At 46.9% G+C, this 20292-nt stretch overlaps 1 protein-coding gene across 3 annotated transcripts in view; it reads right to left on the bottom strand.

The window, feature by feature from the left end:
* Positions 1 to 275: 275 nt before the first annotated feature.
* sh3tc2 (SH3 domain and tetratricopeptide repeats 2) overlaps positions 276 to 20292 on the bottom strand; it is a 25587-nt gene continuing 5570 nt past the window's right edge. For all 3 annotated transcript variants that reach the window (XM_056600358.1, XM_056600357.1, XM_056600356.1), the window contains 21 exons: positions 19960 to 20058; positions 19198 to 19341; positions 18092 to 18219; positions 17685 to 17790; positions 17380 to 17523; positions 15990 to 16197; positions 15765 to 15838; positions 14562 to 14757; positions 13762 to 13901; positions 12731 to 12781; positions 12079 to 12437; positions 11395 to 11589; positions 9979 to 10842; positions 9451 to 9671; positions 8849 to 9015; positions 8170 to 8347; positions 6961 to 7111; positions 6080 to 6202; positions 5509 to 5659; positions 4868 to 5067; positions 276 to 4213 (listed from right to left, as the gene is read on the bottom strand). In XM_056600358.1, coding sequence (XP_056456333.1) covers positions 3221 to 4213; positions 4868 to 5067; positions 5509 to 5659; positions 6080 to 6202; positions 6961 to 7111; positions 8170 to 8347; positions 8849 to 9015; positions 9451 to 9671; positions 9979 to 10842; positions 11395 to 11589; positions 12079 to 12437; positions 12731 to 12781; positions 13762 to 13901; positions 14562 to 14757; positions 15765 to 15838; positions 15990 to 16197; positions 17380 to 17523; positions 17685 to 17790; positions 18092 to 18219; positions 19198 to 19341; positions 19960 to 20058 — 4892 coding nt within the window. In that variant the 3' untranslated portion in view covers positions 276 to 3220. The remainder of the gene's footprint in view (positions 4214 to 4867; positions 5068 to 5508; positions 5660 to 6079; positions 6203 to 6960; positions 7112 to 8169; positions 8348 to 8848; positions 9016 to 9450; positions 9672 to 9978; positions 10843 to 11394; positions 11590 to 12078; positions 12438 to 12730; positions 12782 to 13761; positions 13902 to 14561; positions 14758 to 15764; positions 15839 to 15989; positions 16198 to 17379; positions 17524 to 17684; positions 17791 to 18091; positions 18220 to 19197; positions 19342 to 19959; positions 20059 to 20292) is intronic.

The following is a 20292-nucleotide window of genomic DNA, read 5'->3' as shown; positions in this document are numbered from 1 at the left end:
ACACTACGCTTCTGCATAAGATAACTCAATACATAGGGTGACCTTATAAATATATTCAATTATCCCAAAAATGTGTGACTAAACTCATGTTGTTGACGGTTCACGGAAACCGGGTGTGTATGTGGTAGGGTATAACTTTTGGGAAAATGATATGCACACCATGTAATGTAATGTACCCTAATGCGCTAGTGCTAAAATCATCCAATACAAGTTCAGGGCACAATAAGCCCATAGATTTAGCATATTCTGCACATTGCAGAAAAATGTGTGTTTGGCAATCTACCTCAGATAATACTTGAAACGGCAGGTCATACAATGTAAAGAAAGCAACAGACAATGATGTCAATGATAATAATTGGACAGGCATTAATAAGTATATTTGGCTCAGAGGGAAAATATTCAAGGTTTGAAGAGCAAATGTTCTCTGCCTTACCTGAAGTCATCCTTGAGTGAGACGTCATATATTCTCTCTGCTCATTATTTACAATTTGCTTTGGACAAATCAAAACGAATAATGAGCAGTACCTAAGGGATTGTCATGCAAATTAATACAAGCTCTTTCACCCGTATCGCAGATGACATCAAAGTTATGGCTTTAATATTTGACATTTTGCCCCGCAGACTGTATTGATTCATGAGGCGTTTGTGGTTCAGGGTTGTTAACCAACGAACACGGAACCTGCCCTCTGCCGCTCCTGCTGATAATGAGCCCTTGTGTGCGGTTAGTATTCATACGGTTGCCAGGAAACCTGCAAAGCCAAGATTCCATTTCCTACCAATGCTCTGAATACTTAAATAGGAAGAACTAATCAACACTTAATTGTTTGGTGGGAACTTGTCAAACTCATTCCTATAGGAAGCACTGAAAATCGAGCGCTGCATACCAATTCTTTATCTATTGTCTCTCAATGACTCACAATGTATGGGGAACCCTGCGGGTGGCGTACAGAAGAGGATTGGCCACACAAAACTGAGAACTCAGAGTTCCGAGTTCATTCTCAGAACTCTGACATTAACGTCAGATTTCTGAGATTAAAGCCAGAATTCTGATATTATTCTCAGAATTCCATAGTTAATAATTCTGAGAATAAAGTAGGCCTAACACCTTCTGTTTTTATTGTGAGTGGCCCTAATCCTCTTTCGTAGTTGCGTGTATTGTAGGCCAACCGGTCGAGGAGAAATATTGCTATGATGTCGCTATGACATTACTCTGATGACCAACGTTTCATCAGAACAATGACAAATCAACCGGTTATCTTAGTGTTAGTTAGACAACTGGTTGATTTGTCATTGGTCTGAACCACGGTTGACCGGTGAAGTGCCATAAACAACCTTGCCGTTTGGAAATGGAATGCACTGCACAGATGGATAGCATTATTGGACTCCTGGTGCAATTAAATTGATTTTATGTTTGAGTCCAATATGAAGTCAACACCATTGAATGCCAAATACGCTTAAATCCCGCGCGCTCTCGCTCTCTCTCTCTCTCTCTCTCTCTCTCTCTCTCTCTCTCTCTCTCTCTCTCTCTCTCTCTCTCTCTCTAAGTTTATCATCCACTTGTTGCCATTGAACGTTATAACCGCGTAGTCTCCGCGTCAGCAGCTGCACTCTGCTGCCCTCTTCCGGCTGACCTAGGAACAACATTGGCTGGCCTTAATCTTTTTACAGTTTTTCTCAGTCGCTTTGGTACATTTCTTTGAACATTTCTTTGAACAAGTTGCAAATGCTTTGGTACATTCATGCAAATGATTATGCACAATTCTCTGCTCTTTCCGACATCAATTGCTTATGTCATGTTGATCAAAATGTATTGGAATGGGTCTCTATTGAAAAGTCTCACCCCCACAACATTTAGGCATTAGTTCATTGCATAAGTCTGTACATGCAAAATGGTTGAACAAGTTGTCATAATATGGCAAGCATATTTCTATACATTTCCATTACACATTTTTTCTAAATCTGTCCTGAATTGGTAAATTGCTACCAGGTGAATCTTGACTTTCTCTAAAGAAGGGAAATGTGTGAAGTGTTAGATCAACCAACGATCAACCAGTTTACTTGAATAGCTCAAAGGTGCATCTCCTGAACCATGAACTGGCAAGTATATATATAGCTGGAGCACAACACAATGTTACATTGTCTGACAATGGAAGGACAAGGAATTGGACGGGGTCAACAGCCAGAGAGAAGAAGAAGAGGAACAGGAGTGAGGCTGCATGAGAATGAGAATTTGTGGCCCAACAGACAGGAACGTCAGGAGGTGTAGGAAGACTGCACTGTAATTCCTACAGCAATGCATGTACAGTTTACCTCAAGGAGATTTTCCTATGTTCACATTTCTTGCAATGACATGGTCTGTCAACAAATTGCAGTACAAACAGTCAAAGCGTAAATGTGAATCTTGTCCAGTCTCCTGCAATCAATCTGCCACATACACTAAGGTGTAACTTACATTAATTTACAATAATTTTCTTCAAAGCTTTAGCCATAGTTTACATCAGAACATCCCTCCAGAGTACACTGTTATATTGACAACATGACTAAGCAATTTGACTGTCTTATCCGTACACAATGACACAAGGACTTGTCATTGTGATGGCACTGACATGTTCATTGACACAGATATTTACTTTTGAGAAACTAACTAAGGATTTTGAGCAAGAGAATGGCTTTTGCATGAAATCCATGGTGTTTTGCTATTTGTACGAATTGTGAGAAATGCACGAACTGTTATGCAAATTTCAATTCTGATCTGAGAAATGTACCAACGCGACTGAGAAACACTGTAGTAGAAACACAGCTCGATGCGGAGTGATGTCATTCATTTCATATTGCTTTTTTCCCCCCTGCACTGCGTAAGATTCGTCCCCCCTGGTGCCTCAGTAGCTATTTTGATTACGTTGCTTAGTTTGATTTCTTAATTTTCAAGTTATTGTTTTATTAAAGGACAAATCGCCACTACACATACCTTAAGGCATTTTTTTGAGTTGAAAAATGTATTTACAAAAAACTTACAACAGGCTTATGCTTTCTTCAATGGCCGGGTGGATATAAAGGAATCTCGGAAAATTCTACATTTACACAAGCATACATAATATCGTTTGTATTTCTACAAGTGCAAATGTTTCGGATCATTACAAACAGACACATATCAAACAGTTTTCTGTTAATCAACCACTTAGGAACCAGGCATAAAGCGTTTAACGTGCCACCTTACAGGCTATGTGTACACGTGGTCTAAGCCCATGTGTTTGTTCACGTCCTCCACGGCCTCGCCCACAGACTCCATCGTGCGGGTACCAGCCGGTGCATCGCTGGCCGGGCTACTGCCGTTGTTCAAACTCTGTTTTTGGTCAATATTAGACGGACTGTCTCCGACACCAACGCCACCGCTAACGCCAACGCCCTTCAGAATCCCAGTGACGTCGTCGTCGGTCACTCCATGACAAACATCCACGTCTTGGTCCCAGCCCCTTCCTGTATCGTCCACAACCCGGCCCGTTCCGGCTCCATCTGGGGTTTGGGCGAGGGCCGGGAGATCGACCGGGATGGAGTCGATGTCCCCCGACGCTCCGTGGCTGATGTTCCCGGTGTCGGCGTCGCTGTGGGGGTTCGGGTCGCTCCGACTCTCGGGGGCCGAGTCCGTGACGTGCTCCCTGGCCGTGGCGAAGGACTCGGTGTGCGCGCTGTCGGAGGCCGACTGGCGGAGGCGGATGGCCGTACACACACTGCGGCCTTCGGAAAGCCCCTCCCTCCTCCTCCTCTTCCTCCTCTCCTCCTCCTCCTCTTCCTCCTCACCGGTCACACAGTCGGCCCACTCCGTCTCCGTGCGAGTCCTCACCGAGTCGTCCCCCGTCTCTGGCTCGCCGTCGCCGAAAACCTCGTCTTCCTTGGCGCACTCCGTCTCTTGGTTCTCCGCCGCACAACAGCAGACGGCTTGACGGGCCACGTCGCCTCGCTCCCCCGTCCCGCCCGACACCTCCCCGGGGGTCCCTCCCTCTCTCCCACAACGGGGGGACTCCTCCCCCGCCAGCACCCGCCTCAGGCTGTGGGCCCTGTCTCTGTAGGTGTGGCACAGCTGGGGGTCCGGCAAGTGGTGGGCGTGGATCTCGGCCAGCTTCATGTAGACCACGTACAGCGCCCGGGGCTGGGTCTGGTCCTCCAGGGCCGCGGCCAGGGCCAGGTGGAAGTAGCCCACCGCGTCGAAGGCGTCCTGGGGAAGGGAGGAGACAGGGGTGAGGGTGCAGTGGGAGGACATTGGGCTGTGCATCATCTGGCCTCATCGGGGGGAGATGGCATCAAGCGGTTCAGCTCTATAAATTCTTTGGGGAGTATACGTATACTACAGCAAAACGACATGAAGTATTCGCAGATTTCATCATGAATGGACAAAAATGAAATTGAGAGCAACTTTCATTGAGAACAACGACAATCGATCCGTTAGAAGTATTGCCATTTGACAAGGAACATATCGCAACCCTTTACACTCATCTTTACAGCCATTTTGCAACCGCGTTTATTCAAAAGCAAAAAAAAGGTACTTCCTAGGAAATATACTGGGTCAGGTCACTGGGTCGCGGTTTCAGTTGCTCGGGCTCAGTTTTGTTGGAGGGAAACGGGGGGGGTTGGTTGTGATCAGCTTACTCACACACCAACAGATGTCACACACAGCGCGGACACAAAGTAAGAAGTCTTAACTTAGCATTTACAAACCTCGCTGATGTTCCTAACCGCTTATTTGGTATGCAGTTGTATTATTATTATTTTTATTATTATTTATCTGCCTGGACTTCGGTGATCTCGTAGCTGGCTCTGGGGCATGGGTCAGGTATGCCCTTGTGGAGGTGCATCCACTCGGGGAGTATACCTTGAGCTGGTAGAGCGTGAGGTCCCCGAGGCGTGTGTACACGCGGGTGAAGTAGCGGGCCTGGATGGGGTGCATCACCTCCGGGGAGGGGCAGAGCGACAGGGACTTGAGGTAGTAGTTCTCGGCCAGCTCGTACTGCTGCAGGCGGTAGTACACCGTAGCCAGGCGGTGGTAGGCAGTACGCTCGTTCACGGTCACCCCTGGGGAGGAAAAGGATCAACCCAGGGTCATCACGACGGTAGGAAGATGGAAAAACAGTTGTAGTCTCATGTCGTGGCTGTGATCCGAAGTCATGTAGATTTAGATTCATTATTTATTGCCTGCTGTGTTGTCACAGTCCATATGAGACACGCTTATGTTAACGCAAAAAGACCACAACCAGGGTGCACATGAAGAGGCTGGCTAGTGACTTAAAGATCCCGTTACATTAAGAATCTGCAGACATTCGGGATCAAACACAGTAACTTTTGATGGGAAAAAAGTTAAAGTACAGAGCCAAGGAGCAAACGGCTAAATCCAACAATAATAAAGTAATTGTGGTGGAGAGCCCCACGGATTAGGGTTTATTTCATAATCTCAATATTCAACCTTTATATTAGGGTCGTGTGACTGGTGATTTTGGAACAGATGTCGGCACAGACCTGTTTTGCTGGCGATCTGAACGGCCAGTGTGGCGTACTGCAGCGCCTCCTCCTGGTCGCCTTGCGTCATCAGCAGCTCGGTCAGCTTACTCAGCAGGCGGAACTCCGAGTGGACGTCTCGGATGCTGCGGGCGAACGGAAGGCTGCCGTCCTGCCGTGTCATCCAGAAAGGAAAATATAACGTAAGTAAATGGATGACTGAAGAATGAAGACTGAAGAAAAAAAAGACTGAAGAATGATTCATGAATTATTAAACTTATTTTAAATCAATAAATAATAAAGTAAATATTGGATTATTACGGTAAAACGTGGCAGAAGCAAGCAAAGTCAGCTGCTGTCCATGAGCTGACAGTCTATAAATGTAATACTGAAATTGGTTATTCAAATCCTAATAAAATTATTATTATTATTATTATTATTATTATTATTATTATTATTATTATCATCTAACCTGAAATGTTCTGTATTCTTTACCAGAGAAAGCTCCATGTTATCATCAGTATAGTGAGATCAAGTGTGCAGCCCTAGAAGCCGGCAACATGAATCAAACGCCAGTCCAACATCTCCTCACCCTGAAGAAGGGCAGTGAAGCCATGCGGCTCCTATGGCCCTTGAAGAACACGTCCCCCGCCTCCTCGTAGATACTCATGGCAAAATGAGGGTCATTCATCCTAAGTGCAGTCTTCACCGCAGCCTGTGTCGGTGAAACAGGATTAGCATCACGGTGATTGGTGAAATGACGACAGTCAATCTGGGTTAAACATCAAGAGACCATTACAGGATGTATTAGTGTAATTGTTTGATCACAATGCTGCTTTCCCGGAATTGAGTTTGCGTTTTTTCTGAAGAAGCGTAACTTGGTTTAAAGTGATGAGAGCAATGTAACTTGGTCACTGGCAGAATGCGGAGCATGTGATACGTCCCTGCCTTGTTTACCAGTGCAGGCCGCTGAGTTAAGATGTTTGGCAGTGTTGTTGGCTGTAAACACAGTTCACACAAGCAACTCAAAGGAATGGTGGCTGCAGCCAAAGCATGTTTACTGCCTCTCATTGTGTATACCTCATTAACTTCTAGACTTATCTTGATTGATACACTGCTTTACCCGCCAACAAAATCTATTTATAGCCCGATGTTTCCTTTACCAGGGCGTTTTTGCTCCAGGTTATTAACTCCCAAACATCACCCCCACCTACAACGACCCTTTTGAGTCACATTTCCTCCTGCTGTTCCTTGACTACACTCAACTTCCCCATACGGTTCGAAAACTACTTACCAATACCTTCCAGCTATACTTTTTTTCTAATACCTGGAGGTAGACTAATTTGTCATACTCCCCGAAAAAAAAACATTTTTCGTCACAGTTCCTCCAGCTGTTCCTTAGTCCACCACTAGATGTCGCCCTTGCGACGCGCCGAACTTCATTATTTAGTCGATGGTTATCTTCTCTCTCACCTGGAGGTACATGTCCGCCAGCTCGTCCTCGTGGATGAGGTAGTAGATGCGGCCCACCTGGAGCCAGGTCTCTGACTCCTCCTCTCTCTTGCCTAGGTCGATGGAGATCCTCAGGCTCTGCTTGGTGTAGTCTAGAGATTTACGAGATGACCTGCGCCACAGAACGCACAGCTCAGTCAAGTGAGTGACGGATTAAATGTGTCGTCAAGTTTGACACCTGCAACACAACCAAATGGGTCAGTAATGTGATTATCCCTCCAATGGCTTAAAAGGAAAATGTCGCTCACCGGCAGCTTACAAAACACTTTACCAATGTGGGGATTGTGTATCGACAAAGTAAATCAAACACAAAAGACGCTTTCACAATGGCTTCATCTTGAAACCCAAAACCAAGGTTATGATGGACACAGTCGGTCAGCGTTTGTCCTTTGATGACAGCTCTAAAGAAATAGACTATAGAGCAAATGCCTAAGAAAATGGTTACGGGCAGGGAACGCCCACAAATCAAACTTTACAATGGCTGCCGTGGTAAGAGCTGGATACTAAGATACTTCCGGGTCATTTCAAACAGGAGTTAGGAACTCTCCTTAGCATAAAAAAACTGTTGGACCGCTGCCCGGGAATAAGCCACACGACCATAACAGTAAATACCTGAGAATGTTAGACAACGTAATAATGGACCAAAGGAGAATGAGGGATATAAAGATAGCCGATAAGCATGACCCGTGCCCAGCCACACACAGCACAGCTGTTAAAGATTAGATTGTACCGCATGGGCACATTGCAGTTGTGTAACTTTCAGACAAAACAAACATCAGTGAGTAATTGAGATTGTTGGGGCAGAACACAGTCAAAATAGATAATCTACTTAAGGAAATACAGGTTTTAAAGGTTAAGCAAACTCTAATTTTAGCAGCCTAACACCCGCCTATATTTGCATGTTGTGACGGTCATAAATGTTGTGGTGGAAACAGACACATCACATGGGTCCCGTACGATCAAGTGTGAGGGGTGTTCTCAAACGTTTTAAGAACTTATGTCGCACTCTCTTGAGCTACGGTGCGCAGGAAATAGAGAGGTTGGAGGGGAGAGAGCAAAAGAGCGAGAGAGAGAGGGCGAGGGCGAGGGCGAGAGAGAGAGAGAGAGAGAGGAGAGAAAGAGAGAGAGTGTGAGAGAGGGGAAGAGAGCGGGAGGGGGGATGAGACTCACTTCTCTGTGTTTAGTGAGAGGTAGAGGCTACTCAGGATCTCCAGATATTCCCCCTCCAGCCGCTTGTCCTTCAGCTGGCGCGACACGGACACACAGTGTTCGTAGTAGATGATGCTCTGGCCGTACAGCAGCATGTCTGCGTAGAGACGGCTCAGCACCTTGGCAACTACCATCTGGCCTTTGGCAGAGAGGGGACAGGGATTCACAACTGTCACTCAACTGGGACCAACTGATAATTCAGACAGTTAAGACAGTGCGGTTGAACTTCTGGTCACCTGATGAGTATGAGGAAGATTCAATTGAGCATATGGAGGACTTTTACTTTATATACCTATGTTGCACCTATCTAATAATATTTGCGATTTTCCACTTTTCCACTTTTCTTATACTCTTTGATTTGGATTCGAGCCCTGAACCTTTCATCTAGGATTAAAACACCCTAATGACTTCTTTATCCTGTTTAGAGTAGTACGAAATACCACAGCATCATTTAGGTGACAGGACATCTATTTTAAGAACTGAATGCAATTATAAAGTTACCTGATCTGATTCTGAAGTACAAGCAATGATTTCAATCGCAAATTGGGTTGCCTTACATCACTTCAAAAGAATGTTCCCATGAACAAAGGATCGGAATATCATTCTGCGTCACTAATGGAAAGTAAGCGATGCAACTCACCATGCAGGTTTTTGGCGTGTAAGGCGATCAGCAGCCCTAGCTCATAACATGCCCTGGCATCTCGACTCCTCCCAGTGTCCTTGTAGCTCCGCCCCAACCACATGTACGTCTGCACATGCTCCTCCTCCGAAGGGCTCTCCGCAAGATCCCAGAATAGACGTAAGGATCTGCAACAAACAAACATGTTATGGTCCCAAAACTGAACTTGTGTGGGTGAAATTATCGTCAGCCATGATGACAATAAAAACACATTTATGTGCTATGAAATAATGAGATAAATTGCATTAATCCATCCTAGGATTAATCTATCAAATCTATCTATTAATCTATTGTTAAGTACAAAATAACAATTAGAAAGAGATAACACTTTAAAAGATTCAATAACAATTATTTACATATACACAATTCGATTTTCATCTTGGCAAAACATAACAACATTTAAAAAAAATGCATAATATTGCACAATATATTATATATTAGATTATGCAATATATATAAAATATAAAAATATAAATCAATCAAAAAAAGTTTGTGAGTTAATAACAACAGTACAATGACAATTCAAAGACACACTAGGAGTGAAGCAGAGACGTGGATCTCACCTGATCAGGTAGCGTTCAGCCAGGCAGGAGGCCCCAGTGTCGATGGCCAGGCAGCCCAGGTTGGCCAGCGCCAGGGCCTGGTTCCTCTCGTTCCCGCTCTCCCGAGCGATGGCCAGGGCCCGGTGGAGGTGGCGGCCGGCCTCTGGGACCCCGGCCTGGCGCCTGAGACACAGGGCCAGCAGGTTGTGGATCACCCCTCGCTGCGTGGGGCTGTCGGACCCCTGGAAATGCCCGTGATTCAGAATGTCAACTTGAGGCTGATGACGGCGAAGAGTAATAAAGTTTACAGAAATATGACGTTCATTTATTTGTCATGATTTTTATTGTTTTATTAGTAAGACTATCATGACTACTATAATGAGTATTGGCAGTAGTTGTAATATTTACCACTCTTATCATGTAAACAATGTTCTAAACCACTACACTATCCTTGCCTGCAGTAGCATAATGAGCTAAATGATTGGCCGAATGAAATCTGAATAACAACAAACTCCCCCCCGCCCGGATCGAAATGGAAGCTGAGTTCACCTGTAGAGACGTGAGCAGCGGCTCCAGGGTGTCCAGGGCCCGGTCCGTCTGGCCCGTCAACACCAGCAGCCAGCCCAGCTGCACGGACGCCTGGAACCCTTCCTCCTCGTTGATGTACCCCCCCGTCTCCACCGCCTGCTGGGCGCAGCCCACCGCCTTCTCCAGCACGCCGTGCTGCTGGTAGACGGACGCCAGCCCCAGGCACAGGTCCCTCTGGGTCTTCCAGTCCCTCCCTTGCTCGGCCACGGCCAGGGCCTGCTGGAGGTACACCACGATGTGGGCGGGGAGCAGGGCCGTGCCCTCCCTCCAGCGAGGGTTCAGGCGGCCCGAGTTCCGGACGAACAGCTCCACCTTGTGGAAGGCGTCCGGGAGGGAGTGGTCCTGCCTGGAGTCCAGGCTCAGCGCGGCCAGCGCCAGGAAGGGCACGTACTTGCGGTGGTAGAGCTGGCTGAGCAGCCAGTTCAGGTCCAAGGGAGCGATGGCGGGCCGCCCCTCGACGTCCGACAGGGTCAGCATGAGGAACTGCAGGCGCTCGATGAAGGGCAGCGCCTCGTCCACCTTCCCCAGCCGCAGGAAGAGGCTGGAGGCCAGGTAGCAGACGCGGGCCTCCAGGTGCTTGTCGCCCTGCACCACCGACCGCCGCAGCAGCAGGTTGAGGAGCTCCACCTCGTCCAGGGAGGAGAAGGCGTGGCCGGGGGAACCCAGGAGCATGGCGCAGGCCTTCTCCAGGGTGTGGGGCAGCTTGTCGGTCATGCGCTGCTTGAGGTACACGGCGGTGAGGTTGATGTAGAGAGCGTGGAGGAGGGGCGTGTCGGAGAAGCCGTCCACACCGACGCTCATGGCCTCCTCGTAGTAGACGCGCGCCTGCACGGAAGGTTATCTGTCGTCAGAACTAAATGTATGACCTACTGGAGGTGGAGGTTTCAGTGAGAAACATTCCACTTCTTTGCATGGAAGAGAATTGGTATGCATGAACTCTGGTCCGGTTTGACTCAATTAGCAGAGCATGGTGTGCACATTGCTGGGGTTCCATTGAAATTCAAACGCGAGAGGGCAAATGAACACGTAAAGACACAGCACGTTCAAAATGCACCCATAAGATACCTGATCCCTCAACGTAATGTACTCATTATGGTGGATCACAGCCAGCTCAATTGGTAGAGCGTAACACTGCCAGGGATTGGGATTTATATTCCCTTCGAGGCCACTGATGCTACCAACGTATACGCTCACAGTATTGTACGATTGGATAAAAGCGTTGCTGAAATGGCATAAAAAAAACTAGGTATAGCCATGGTCGCACATGCAAAGAAAGCAACTTCTTGCGGCCTCGCCTTCATTACAGGAAGTCCTGTCTTAGCACTATTGGCCTTGGCAGTGAACCTTCAGGCACGGGCAGAGAGCGTCAGCACAAACCTGGGAGTATTTGTTCCTCCTGGCACAGAGCCGCCCCAGGAGGAAGCACGCTCTCCTGTGTGCCCAGTGCCTCGCGGTCCGCTTGGCCGCCTCGCGGACGCTCTCCAGGTGGCTCAGCAGATCCCCCTCGCTCCTCCCGCCGAAGGTCATCTCCAGGAAGGAGTGCTGCAGGTCGTAGAGCGGAGAGAAGCCCTCCTATCCGGTGGAAGAGAACGCGCGGACCAATCAGTGTGGAGGTCGACTTGTCTGGATCAGTGAATCAAATCACAGATTGAATCATCATATAAATCAAGGCACTGATCGCGATGTCGTCATTTATATATCGTGTGTTACTTGTGTGTCGTTGTGCTTCGACATGACCCCCGGAAACATTCCCACCATCCCGAGGGTCGAGTCAATGCTCTGCTACGCACACTGACATTCATGTCTTTGGCTGCCGGCGCATCCGATGACTAAACGCACGTGGACGCACAGGGAAGCAAGCACACTCTGTGTGTTGTTTATCCACCCTTCAGGCCGTGCTGTGAGTCAGCAGGGCTGCAGAACACTGCCGCCGTCAGGCTACTAAAACCCTCCCTCTTCCACCAGACCAAAATACTCTTTGTGTGAATACACTTTTGTGTTGGGTGTGTGTATGCTTCTGACGCCGTTTGCCCCCCGGGCGATCGCGGGCGCCGGCGGTACCTGGAACTCGGGGTGGTCCAGCAGGTCGAGGGTGGGGTCGCTGAGCTCGGCGGCCGCGTCCTCCCCCTCCCAGCTGCGGTCCTCCAGGTAGAACGCCGGGTCCTCCTGGAGCTCGTCCAGCTCCCTGAAGGTGTCCTCCGGGGCGAAGGACAGCGGCTCGGCCGCGGCGTCGGCGTGCCCGGGCCGCAGGGAGCTGAAGGCAGGGTGGTAGGAGGCAGGCCGCGGAGAGCAGGACAGGGGGGAGACGGGCGCCCGCGGGGAGGGCAGGGAGACGGTGGAGTGGTGGTGGTGGAAGGACGGCGTGCCGGCGCTCCGCTCCGAGATGACGCTCTGCCGGGCGCTGGCGAGGGCTTTGTGGTCTGAGGGGGGGGACAGAGAGGGAGGGGGGGGGGGAGACAGGGACCAGGTGGAGGGCAGAGGGTGAGACGGAGAGCGCGAAAGGGGGGGAGAGGGAGAAAGAGAGAGTGAGGAAGGGAGAGACGGAGGAAGGGAGAGAGAGAGAGAGAGAGAGAGAGAGAGAGAGATACAGACAGCCATGGGTTTGTCAGCAGTATATTATGTATAATAGAATACATTATAAAACACTAAACAACTGAGAAGATTATGAACTCTAAAACAAATTTACTCTAAACAACAAGCCATGTAATAATACCTTGTTTGGGTCGGTTTCTAATGTACATGAAGTCACAATCATCCAATCTGTCTGGAAGAGTAGGACAAAGGCAAGGAAGAAGTAAAACATTTAGTTGGAATGAAATGCTTTGTTCCACATACAATGTTATGGTACTTTGCAGACTGCGTCAATTTACATTCCTTGAATAACCAAACAGCCCCCAAGCTCTTTCTGCTAAACTACATTCCTTGGTTCCTTTACAGTGCACTATTGTTGCATGTTAACACACTGGTTGTGACATTTGAGTCCATAAAGGTAAACCAAGTATTCCTACAGCCATCTTTGACTCGTATCGAATTTCCTTTGCAATCTAGGTGGTGCTGAGCCGCATTTAAATGCATTTATTCTCCGAAATTGAGTACTTTGCTTGCTCTCTGATAAGCTTATGAGTCACTTGGGATCTTGAGGATCAGCCAAATGTAAAACTAGACTGCAGCCCGATCTTGTTGACATTTTTCGCATTCAGTTTTGGACGGAACATAACCGTTCTCACACCCACACACACGCACAAACTGTGGTAACCCGCTACCCCAATGTGCCGGGGACCAGGTACGAGTCACACTTTAACGAGGGTTAAGCCGCAATCGGGATTTAATGCATACAACTTAAATCATTTAATCGCGTTCTCTAGGGCCTCCGTGAGCCTCTAGCCGCTCGCGGACCCGAGCGCTTCTCAGTTGCCTCTCGCTCCTGGTCTTTCCCCGAATGTCAGTCCTCCTGCTCCTTTTAAAATGGCTCCTCTGCCTCCGGCCAGGTGTCCCACAATCTCGCTGATTGGGGAGAGAGTGATGCTCTTCGTCGCCACTCATTGGGTGGCGGCGGTATACGCCGTCAATCACCCCACCTCGGATCCGTCCGGGCCGAGGTTTAGGTGGCAGGATGCCACAACACACGCACGCACGCACGCACGCACGCACGCACGCACGCACACACGCACACGCACACGCACACACACACACACACACACACACACACACACACACACACACACACACACACACATCCCTTACCTAGCCTGTACACAGAGCTGATGTCGGATGAGAACAGGCTCTCCAGCAGGCTGCTGGGTTCGCTGGGCTCCGGGCTGCAGGGGTTAACCTGGGCCAGAGCAGCCCTCTCCTCCTCCGTCAGAAAGACCAATTGTCCGTCTCTGCGAGGAGAAAGGAAAGACAAAGCAAGTATTGTCACATCTGCTCGCCCACTTCTCTGGCCCAGTCTTACCCGGCCTAACCTCCCTGATGCACGCACGGACACAAGATACTAGATGACTGACTGGGATCTGCTCAGGGTATTTTGTATGGGTACTTTGTGAGCCTTTATGGGTAGTGAAGACAGATTGGAAAGTGGGTTGAAAGAGAGAGGGAATTACATGTAGTATAGGACCACAAGCTTGAATCGAACCCCGCTCACTAATGGTGGATTGCAAACATAGTTGGCGTGCTGATTGAGCAACTGTGCCACGAGCTCAAGGTGATTTTACATTTGATACTTCTTCCCCTCAGACATTCAATTATCGCCTGTGCATGGTGGCAGTCGACCGCTCCGGGAGAAAAGCTAAGTGCCCTACTCAAGAACTTCAGGATACTTAAGACTAGAGGAGCCGATCTGCTCCACCTCCCGAGCTAATGCAGTCCCGTAAACATTTTAAACATAAATATAAATTGCATTATAATAAATATATGCTTGGATTGCAGCACTCACATGTTAAAACAACAATGAAGCACTGGCATCTGACCCATGCTGTCAAACAATATCATGAATTAGAAAGTGAAATTAAAAGTGAAGGCAGCAGCCTTCAGTCGTATCTCACAGTGGGACAACGTCCAGAGGCCTAACGTGGGCCTTGCGTACGAAGCCAGTTTGTCCCGTGGACGTCTGTGTGCCGATGAACATGTCCAGGCCTCGGACCAGCAAGCCCTGGATCTCCACCACATCTCCTTTGTTCAGCTGGAGCTCGTCCCGCCCCAGCGGACTGTGGTCCTCCACGGCCACACAGGTACCGCTCACTAGAAGTTAACGATCAATGGATTAGCCAACGATATAAATATAGAGTTAAAACACATGAGTCTCCATAACCTATTCCTATTCTGTAATTTGTTGAACCTCATAGGTTGGTAGGTCTACCTGAGCTAACTTGGGAGGATCAGTAAGCAGCAGGATTTATTTTGCACACAAACACATTGCTATCCATGCTTATGTTCAACACGTGAACCCAGCAAGAATATCTATCCACCGGAATTACGGATGTCTCTCTTCTACAATTAATTTCCATAAAACTTGAGCCTGCAGTCTTTTCCCAGATCTCTGCGTACCTCTTCCAGAACAACCTTATGACTCATCTGCACAGCTGGTATTCAACCTCCCCAAGTGCTCAGACACTACAGCACTTCTCGGCCCCCTGCACCGACTACTGGGTGCTGTCGAATCTGATTCACTGGTACATGGCTCCGGCCGATCCTACAACCAGGGCATAGTCAAACCATGCACCTAAACCCGTCCACTATGGTCCAAGAATGCCAAACGGCTTGCTACTCCCTCACTACGTGGGGACCCCAGCTGCCTGCTGCTCAACAGAATCTTGATTGTTTGCTGTCCTGACTCTGCAATGGTGGAACGAGCCCCCCAGGACTGCTGGAACCCTACCCATCTTCCGCAGCAGACATCTGTTCCGACTGCATGTTGGCCGATGAATCGAAAAATAATCTCTGTTTTTTATAATGTAGCCGTAAGAGCAGTTTGTTGATTTGAGGAATTGTATGTAGTACTTTTTTCAACGCTGAATGCTCTCATTGAAAGTTGCTTTGGACATTAGCATCAGCTAAATAAATGTACTATCATCTTATTTGCATTATGTATAGAGTGAGGGAGATGAACAGGTAAAAGCAACGCATTAGGACAGACTGTAAAACATGAACTATCTAAGTAAGACTGGGTAACATAGTAGAAATAGATGTTGGTTACAGCCTGTACGATGACAGTGTGAGCGGTAATATGTTGAAGAGGTCAGCCTCACCAATAGGGTATTCAAAGTGTTCCTTGTCAGCTGGCGAGCATCCAGCCATCCCTGGGTACTTCCTCAGGAACCACCTGACCAAACAGGAAGCAACGTGTCCAAAGGGGTTGACAACGGCACAAAAGGCCACCAACACGTTTCAAAAAAACTTAAGAAGAAGGCACGCTCTTGACGCAGGTCAGAATGAAAAAGTGTTGAGAGGGCAAAATGGATGCAATGACTCACTGGTAGAAGGGGTAAGGCAGGGGCTGCATGGATTTGACGGGCGCCAAGCCGTGGAGCCCGGTGGAGAGCAGCGTTCCCTCCCACATGCCGTCCTGCCCGGTGTCCCTCACCATCAACAGGTCATTCCTCTCGAAGGACAGCTCCTCTTCCACCTCATACTCCTCATCCTGATTAGTGCTCCTGCACAGGGCCTTGGCGAAGAAGGAGCCTGGGAAGAGCGGAAAAAACCCCCAGATCGAAAAAAGTGATTCAGACAAGAAAGAAACAAATGTGTGCAAGTCAGCATAAAACACAAAAACTTGTTTATTCTATAGTGGCTCTTGTCACATTGGATTTCTTTATACAGGGATCCTAAATGCGCAGTATGAGCAAATCCTGCCCGAGCGTGCTTATTCAGCAGCTGGCCAATGATGGATGTTTCATTTACCGCTATTAGGTTAATGCAATACTTAGTGCTATATGCCAGCAATGCACTCCAATAATGTTTTTCCCAGACGCCTTGCTGCCCAGCAAGAAACATGCAAGGTCCATACAGGAAAGAATATATAAATCAATAAAAGAGGCGTAGCAATATTGCCTCTGTGGAAATATGTTGTTATTTTGATGAACATGGAAAGAATCATATCCAGTATATAGTGAGAGGTCGGAGCCTATTCCTGCAGATCCCTTTAGAACATAATCCAATTATAGGAATTCCAGGGAATACACTGGGGTTTTGTCATGGTAAACCGATATGGTCTGACAGAGCGGGAATGAGAACTGGAGGTGTATTGTAGCGTGTCTGTGTGCTGAATGCAACGGAGGACATGTGGTGGTATGTGCATGACCTCCTGTTAATTGTCAGTAAAATGAAAGAGGGACAATTAACTAACTATCTACCATCGTAGATAGTATTTACCCGAAAAGAAGCTAAATCAAATGAGACAGGGGATATGCTGTTTTCTTTGCTCTTTTTTTTTTTTTGAACTGTTGGAGGTTTAGATCTAAAATGGTATTATATTACATCTTTAATTAATTTGAAACAATTTTCCCAAGGATTAATTCAGGAATCTGAATCTGGATTAATATAAAACGATAGTAGCCTAATTTCAGATGACTCTGAATCGTTTTATCAGAGAATTTGCATTGGAAACATAGCCTACATCTGGCAATAAACCACAGATCTAATGAAAATGCATAACCCTATTCAAAATATGAATGTTTTACCGCAAACAATTACTCAGTAGTAACAATGAATGACTTATCACTTAGAATCTCCCTTACCCACTTTTAGAATCTCATTGTCTGAAGAGAAAATGTGGGACCTAGTCAAGTTCGATTTTGCGAGAGAAAGAAGCTTTGGGTCGGTTCATCTGCACGTCAAACCACTGACGGAGGTGTCGTTGCTCACCTTCTTGGACCACCAGGCCTAGGTAGAGGGTGGCCAGGTGCTCCTCATCCACCGACACGTTGATCTCCAGGTCACTGAGCAGCTCTGGGTCCAGCCAGAAGGTATGGTCGAACAGGAAGTTCTCCAAACACCGTGCTACGTAACCTGGAACCAGACACCCATAGATCCATAGACATTGATGAATGTGCATGCACATAAATGGCATGCAGTGATAATATCATTATCATAATATTAACATGACAACAGCATGAACATAACATGCTCTTTTAAGCCTCCCATGAAAGGACGGTGATCAATCCTCCTACCTAGTGCTAGGTAGGTTGAAAACTTCCAGACCTCTTCCACGGTCTTGAAGGTAAGCAGAAAGCTGTCTTTCTCAGCATGGACAGACACCAGGCGGGCAGATAAGTCCTGAAGATAAAGATAATCATGTTTCACACCAATCAAATCTAATCTTAATATTTCCTGTTAGACAACAATTAATGAATTAATATATATATAAAAATATATGATAAAAAAAAGAGAAAAATAAGTTGACAAACATTGTATATGCCGTTACGTTACAGTGTCTAATGGATTCAATGCAATGTATAGGTATAGATCTAATCCCATCTGCATCATAATTTTAGAGGAAATATAAGAGTTATTAATCATTAATATTTGACTAAACTGTCGGCCATTAAAGGAGCATCGTCTCATCAGTACAGCCAACCTTAAAGAGCTGGATGACGTCCTGGCTGTTGCTCTCCACCACTCTGAGTCTAGTCCGAAGGGCTTCCTGGAGGCACGAGTCGGGAACCTCCGTGGACCGCCTCCGCCCGCTGAACACCAGCAAGATCTCTGAGCAATAGAGAGAGTGTAATGAATCACCCCAACCATCGGTAATATTTCTTAAATGACCTTACTCTTTTTTTATACTTAGTGAAAGATCCAGAAAAGTAATTTGGGTTGATACATGTTGCATGAAAAAGGTAGTCAATAATTTACAATGGCTCCATTTTGCTTAATTATTTCCCATCGCATCGGCGGTTGCGAGGTTTGATTTGTCGTGATAAGTTTGTAATGCATCATTTAGTTACAATTTATCCCCATAAGTTCAAAGTAAACATGATAAAAAATGTAAATAAACCAAATGATCAAACCAAAATGAAGCTTATCATCTAGTAAGGAGACAAACATTCAAAGAGATCGCTAGTTCGCTAGCTCATGTTTCACGGAGATGATCTCGGAGGCGCGACCGTCAATCCCAGGAGAGGAAGCGGAAGAGCTCTTAGGGCCCTGAGTAGCCCCTCTCTCTAAGTGGTGATTTACTATCTATTTAGGAGGAAGGCACTTAACCCTGGTCCAGACTAACGGATGCAGCAAACGTGCTGAGTATGGAATAACCTTGATGTAAAATCATCTCACATGCAGCTATCATACAAATTAAAAAGAGTCCAGTTGGAAGGGCAGGATAGTCCCTACTATCCTAGTCTACTCTAGGGCATTGGCTGTTTTGACTGATGTACTGCATGTTGCATTGGCTACTACTGACACTAATCTGTGACAAACCTTGTACCGTTTCCTTGGACTCGTTAGCTAAATGTGTCCCCTGTGTTCCTTGTTAAGTTAACCAGTTATGCGCCCGTGTTTCGGTTCCTTTGTGTGTATCTGTACCTCTGTCTGCTCTGTTGTACCGAAGTTAGCAGAAGTTGGTTTCTGGTGTGTTTTTACGTTTGGTTTCACCACCTGCTCCTTTCCTAACATGCAGTTTTTACTAATCACCAGTAAAAAGAGTCAGCATAAGAATCTCTACTGATTGAGTCTGAAAACAGTTACCTGAGAAGAATTTCTCCCCCACGCCCAGTGATACAGTACTGCTCTGGAGCAGGGCTTCCTTCCGCTTCCAGTAGCTGGCCGGCTCTAGGCCCCCTTCCTCTGAGTCACCCCCCGGACCCTCCTCCCCGTCCCCCTCCTCTGACCCTGGGTGGAGGGGAGGAAACACAGATATCAAAAGATGTCAGGTTCAACAAAGTTCAGGTCAGGTTCTGACCACCTATCAGTCTAGGAACACACAGCGTGATCCTGTTAAAGCGTTATGGGGTAAACAAACCATGGCGCCTCAGCGTTTGCTATTCTAAGCGGATGTATTCAAAACAAAATCTGTTCTGGTTGAGGTGACGCTTTGTGTGATGTTGTTGGTTCGCCGGGTTCTGATTGACAATGAGGAAGTGCATGATGAATGTCAATTATAAATCATGCAATACTATGATAAACTTAGATTAAATACATTAAACACTTATTGGATGTACATTATATTAAATTAATCACTTAGAAATCTCTGAAGTAGAAATTCATCCCAAGAATATTGACTAATCATATAACTTCTTGCTTAAGTAGGGCATTTAAAAAGTATCTAAAAGTATCTACTAGTATGTTACAGCCAGAGCATGAACGGAGTCTCCATCTTTTTCACAAATCAATCCAGGTATATAGACATAGCACATCCTGAACTCAATATCTAGTCAATCAATCAATCAATCAATCAATCAATTCTCAACCGGCTCTCCTTCCACATTCACCCTCTTTCACTGCTCATACCTTTAGTCATGATGTAATTTCCTGGGAAGTGATCGTTGCTTCCTCCCAGGGCGTACGGTTGTTCCCTCCATAGAGCATCCAGCTCCGCCGGGGAGATGTCTGCAACAGGGTCATGGAGGAGTCAGTGGGACACGCTGCTAGATCCATCGAACCATGCCATGGAAGTGATCATGGAATGGTTCTTCGTACAATCATGAATCAGCAATACAGCTTTGCAAATAAATACATAATGAGGGACAACATTTTCATGCATTGCAGCTGGTTCCATGCCAATATACCATAAACAATGAAACAATACGAGTTTATAGGTGAAAATAGCGACAGGTTAGTCGG

The sequence above is a fragment of the Gadus chalcogrammus genome, chromosome 10 (genome assembly GCF_026213295.1).
Source record: "Gadus chalcogrammus isolate NIFS_2021 chromosome 10, NIFS_Gcha_1.0, whole genome shotgun sequence".
In the NCBI taxonomy this organism is placed as follows: domain Eukaryota; kingdom Metazoa; phylum Chordata; class Actinopteri; order Gadiformes; family Gadidae; genus Gadus; species Gadus chalcogrammus.
Note: the sequence above shows the minus strand (reverse complement) of the source record. Positions and strands in the feature narration are given on the sequence as shown.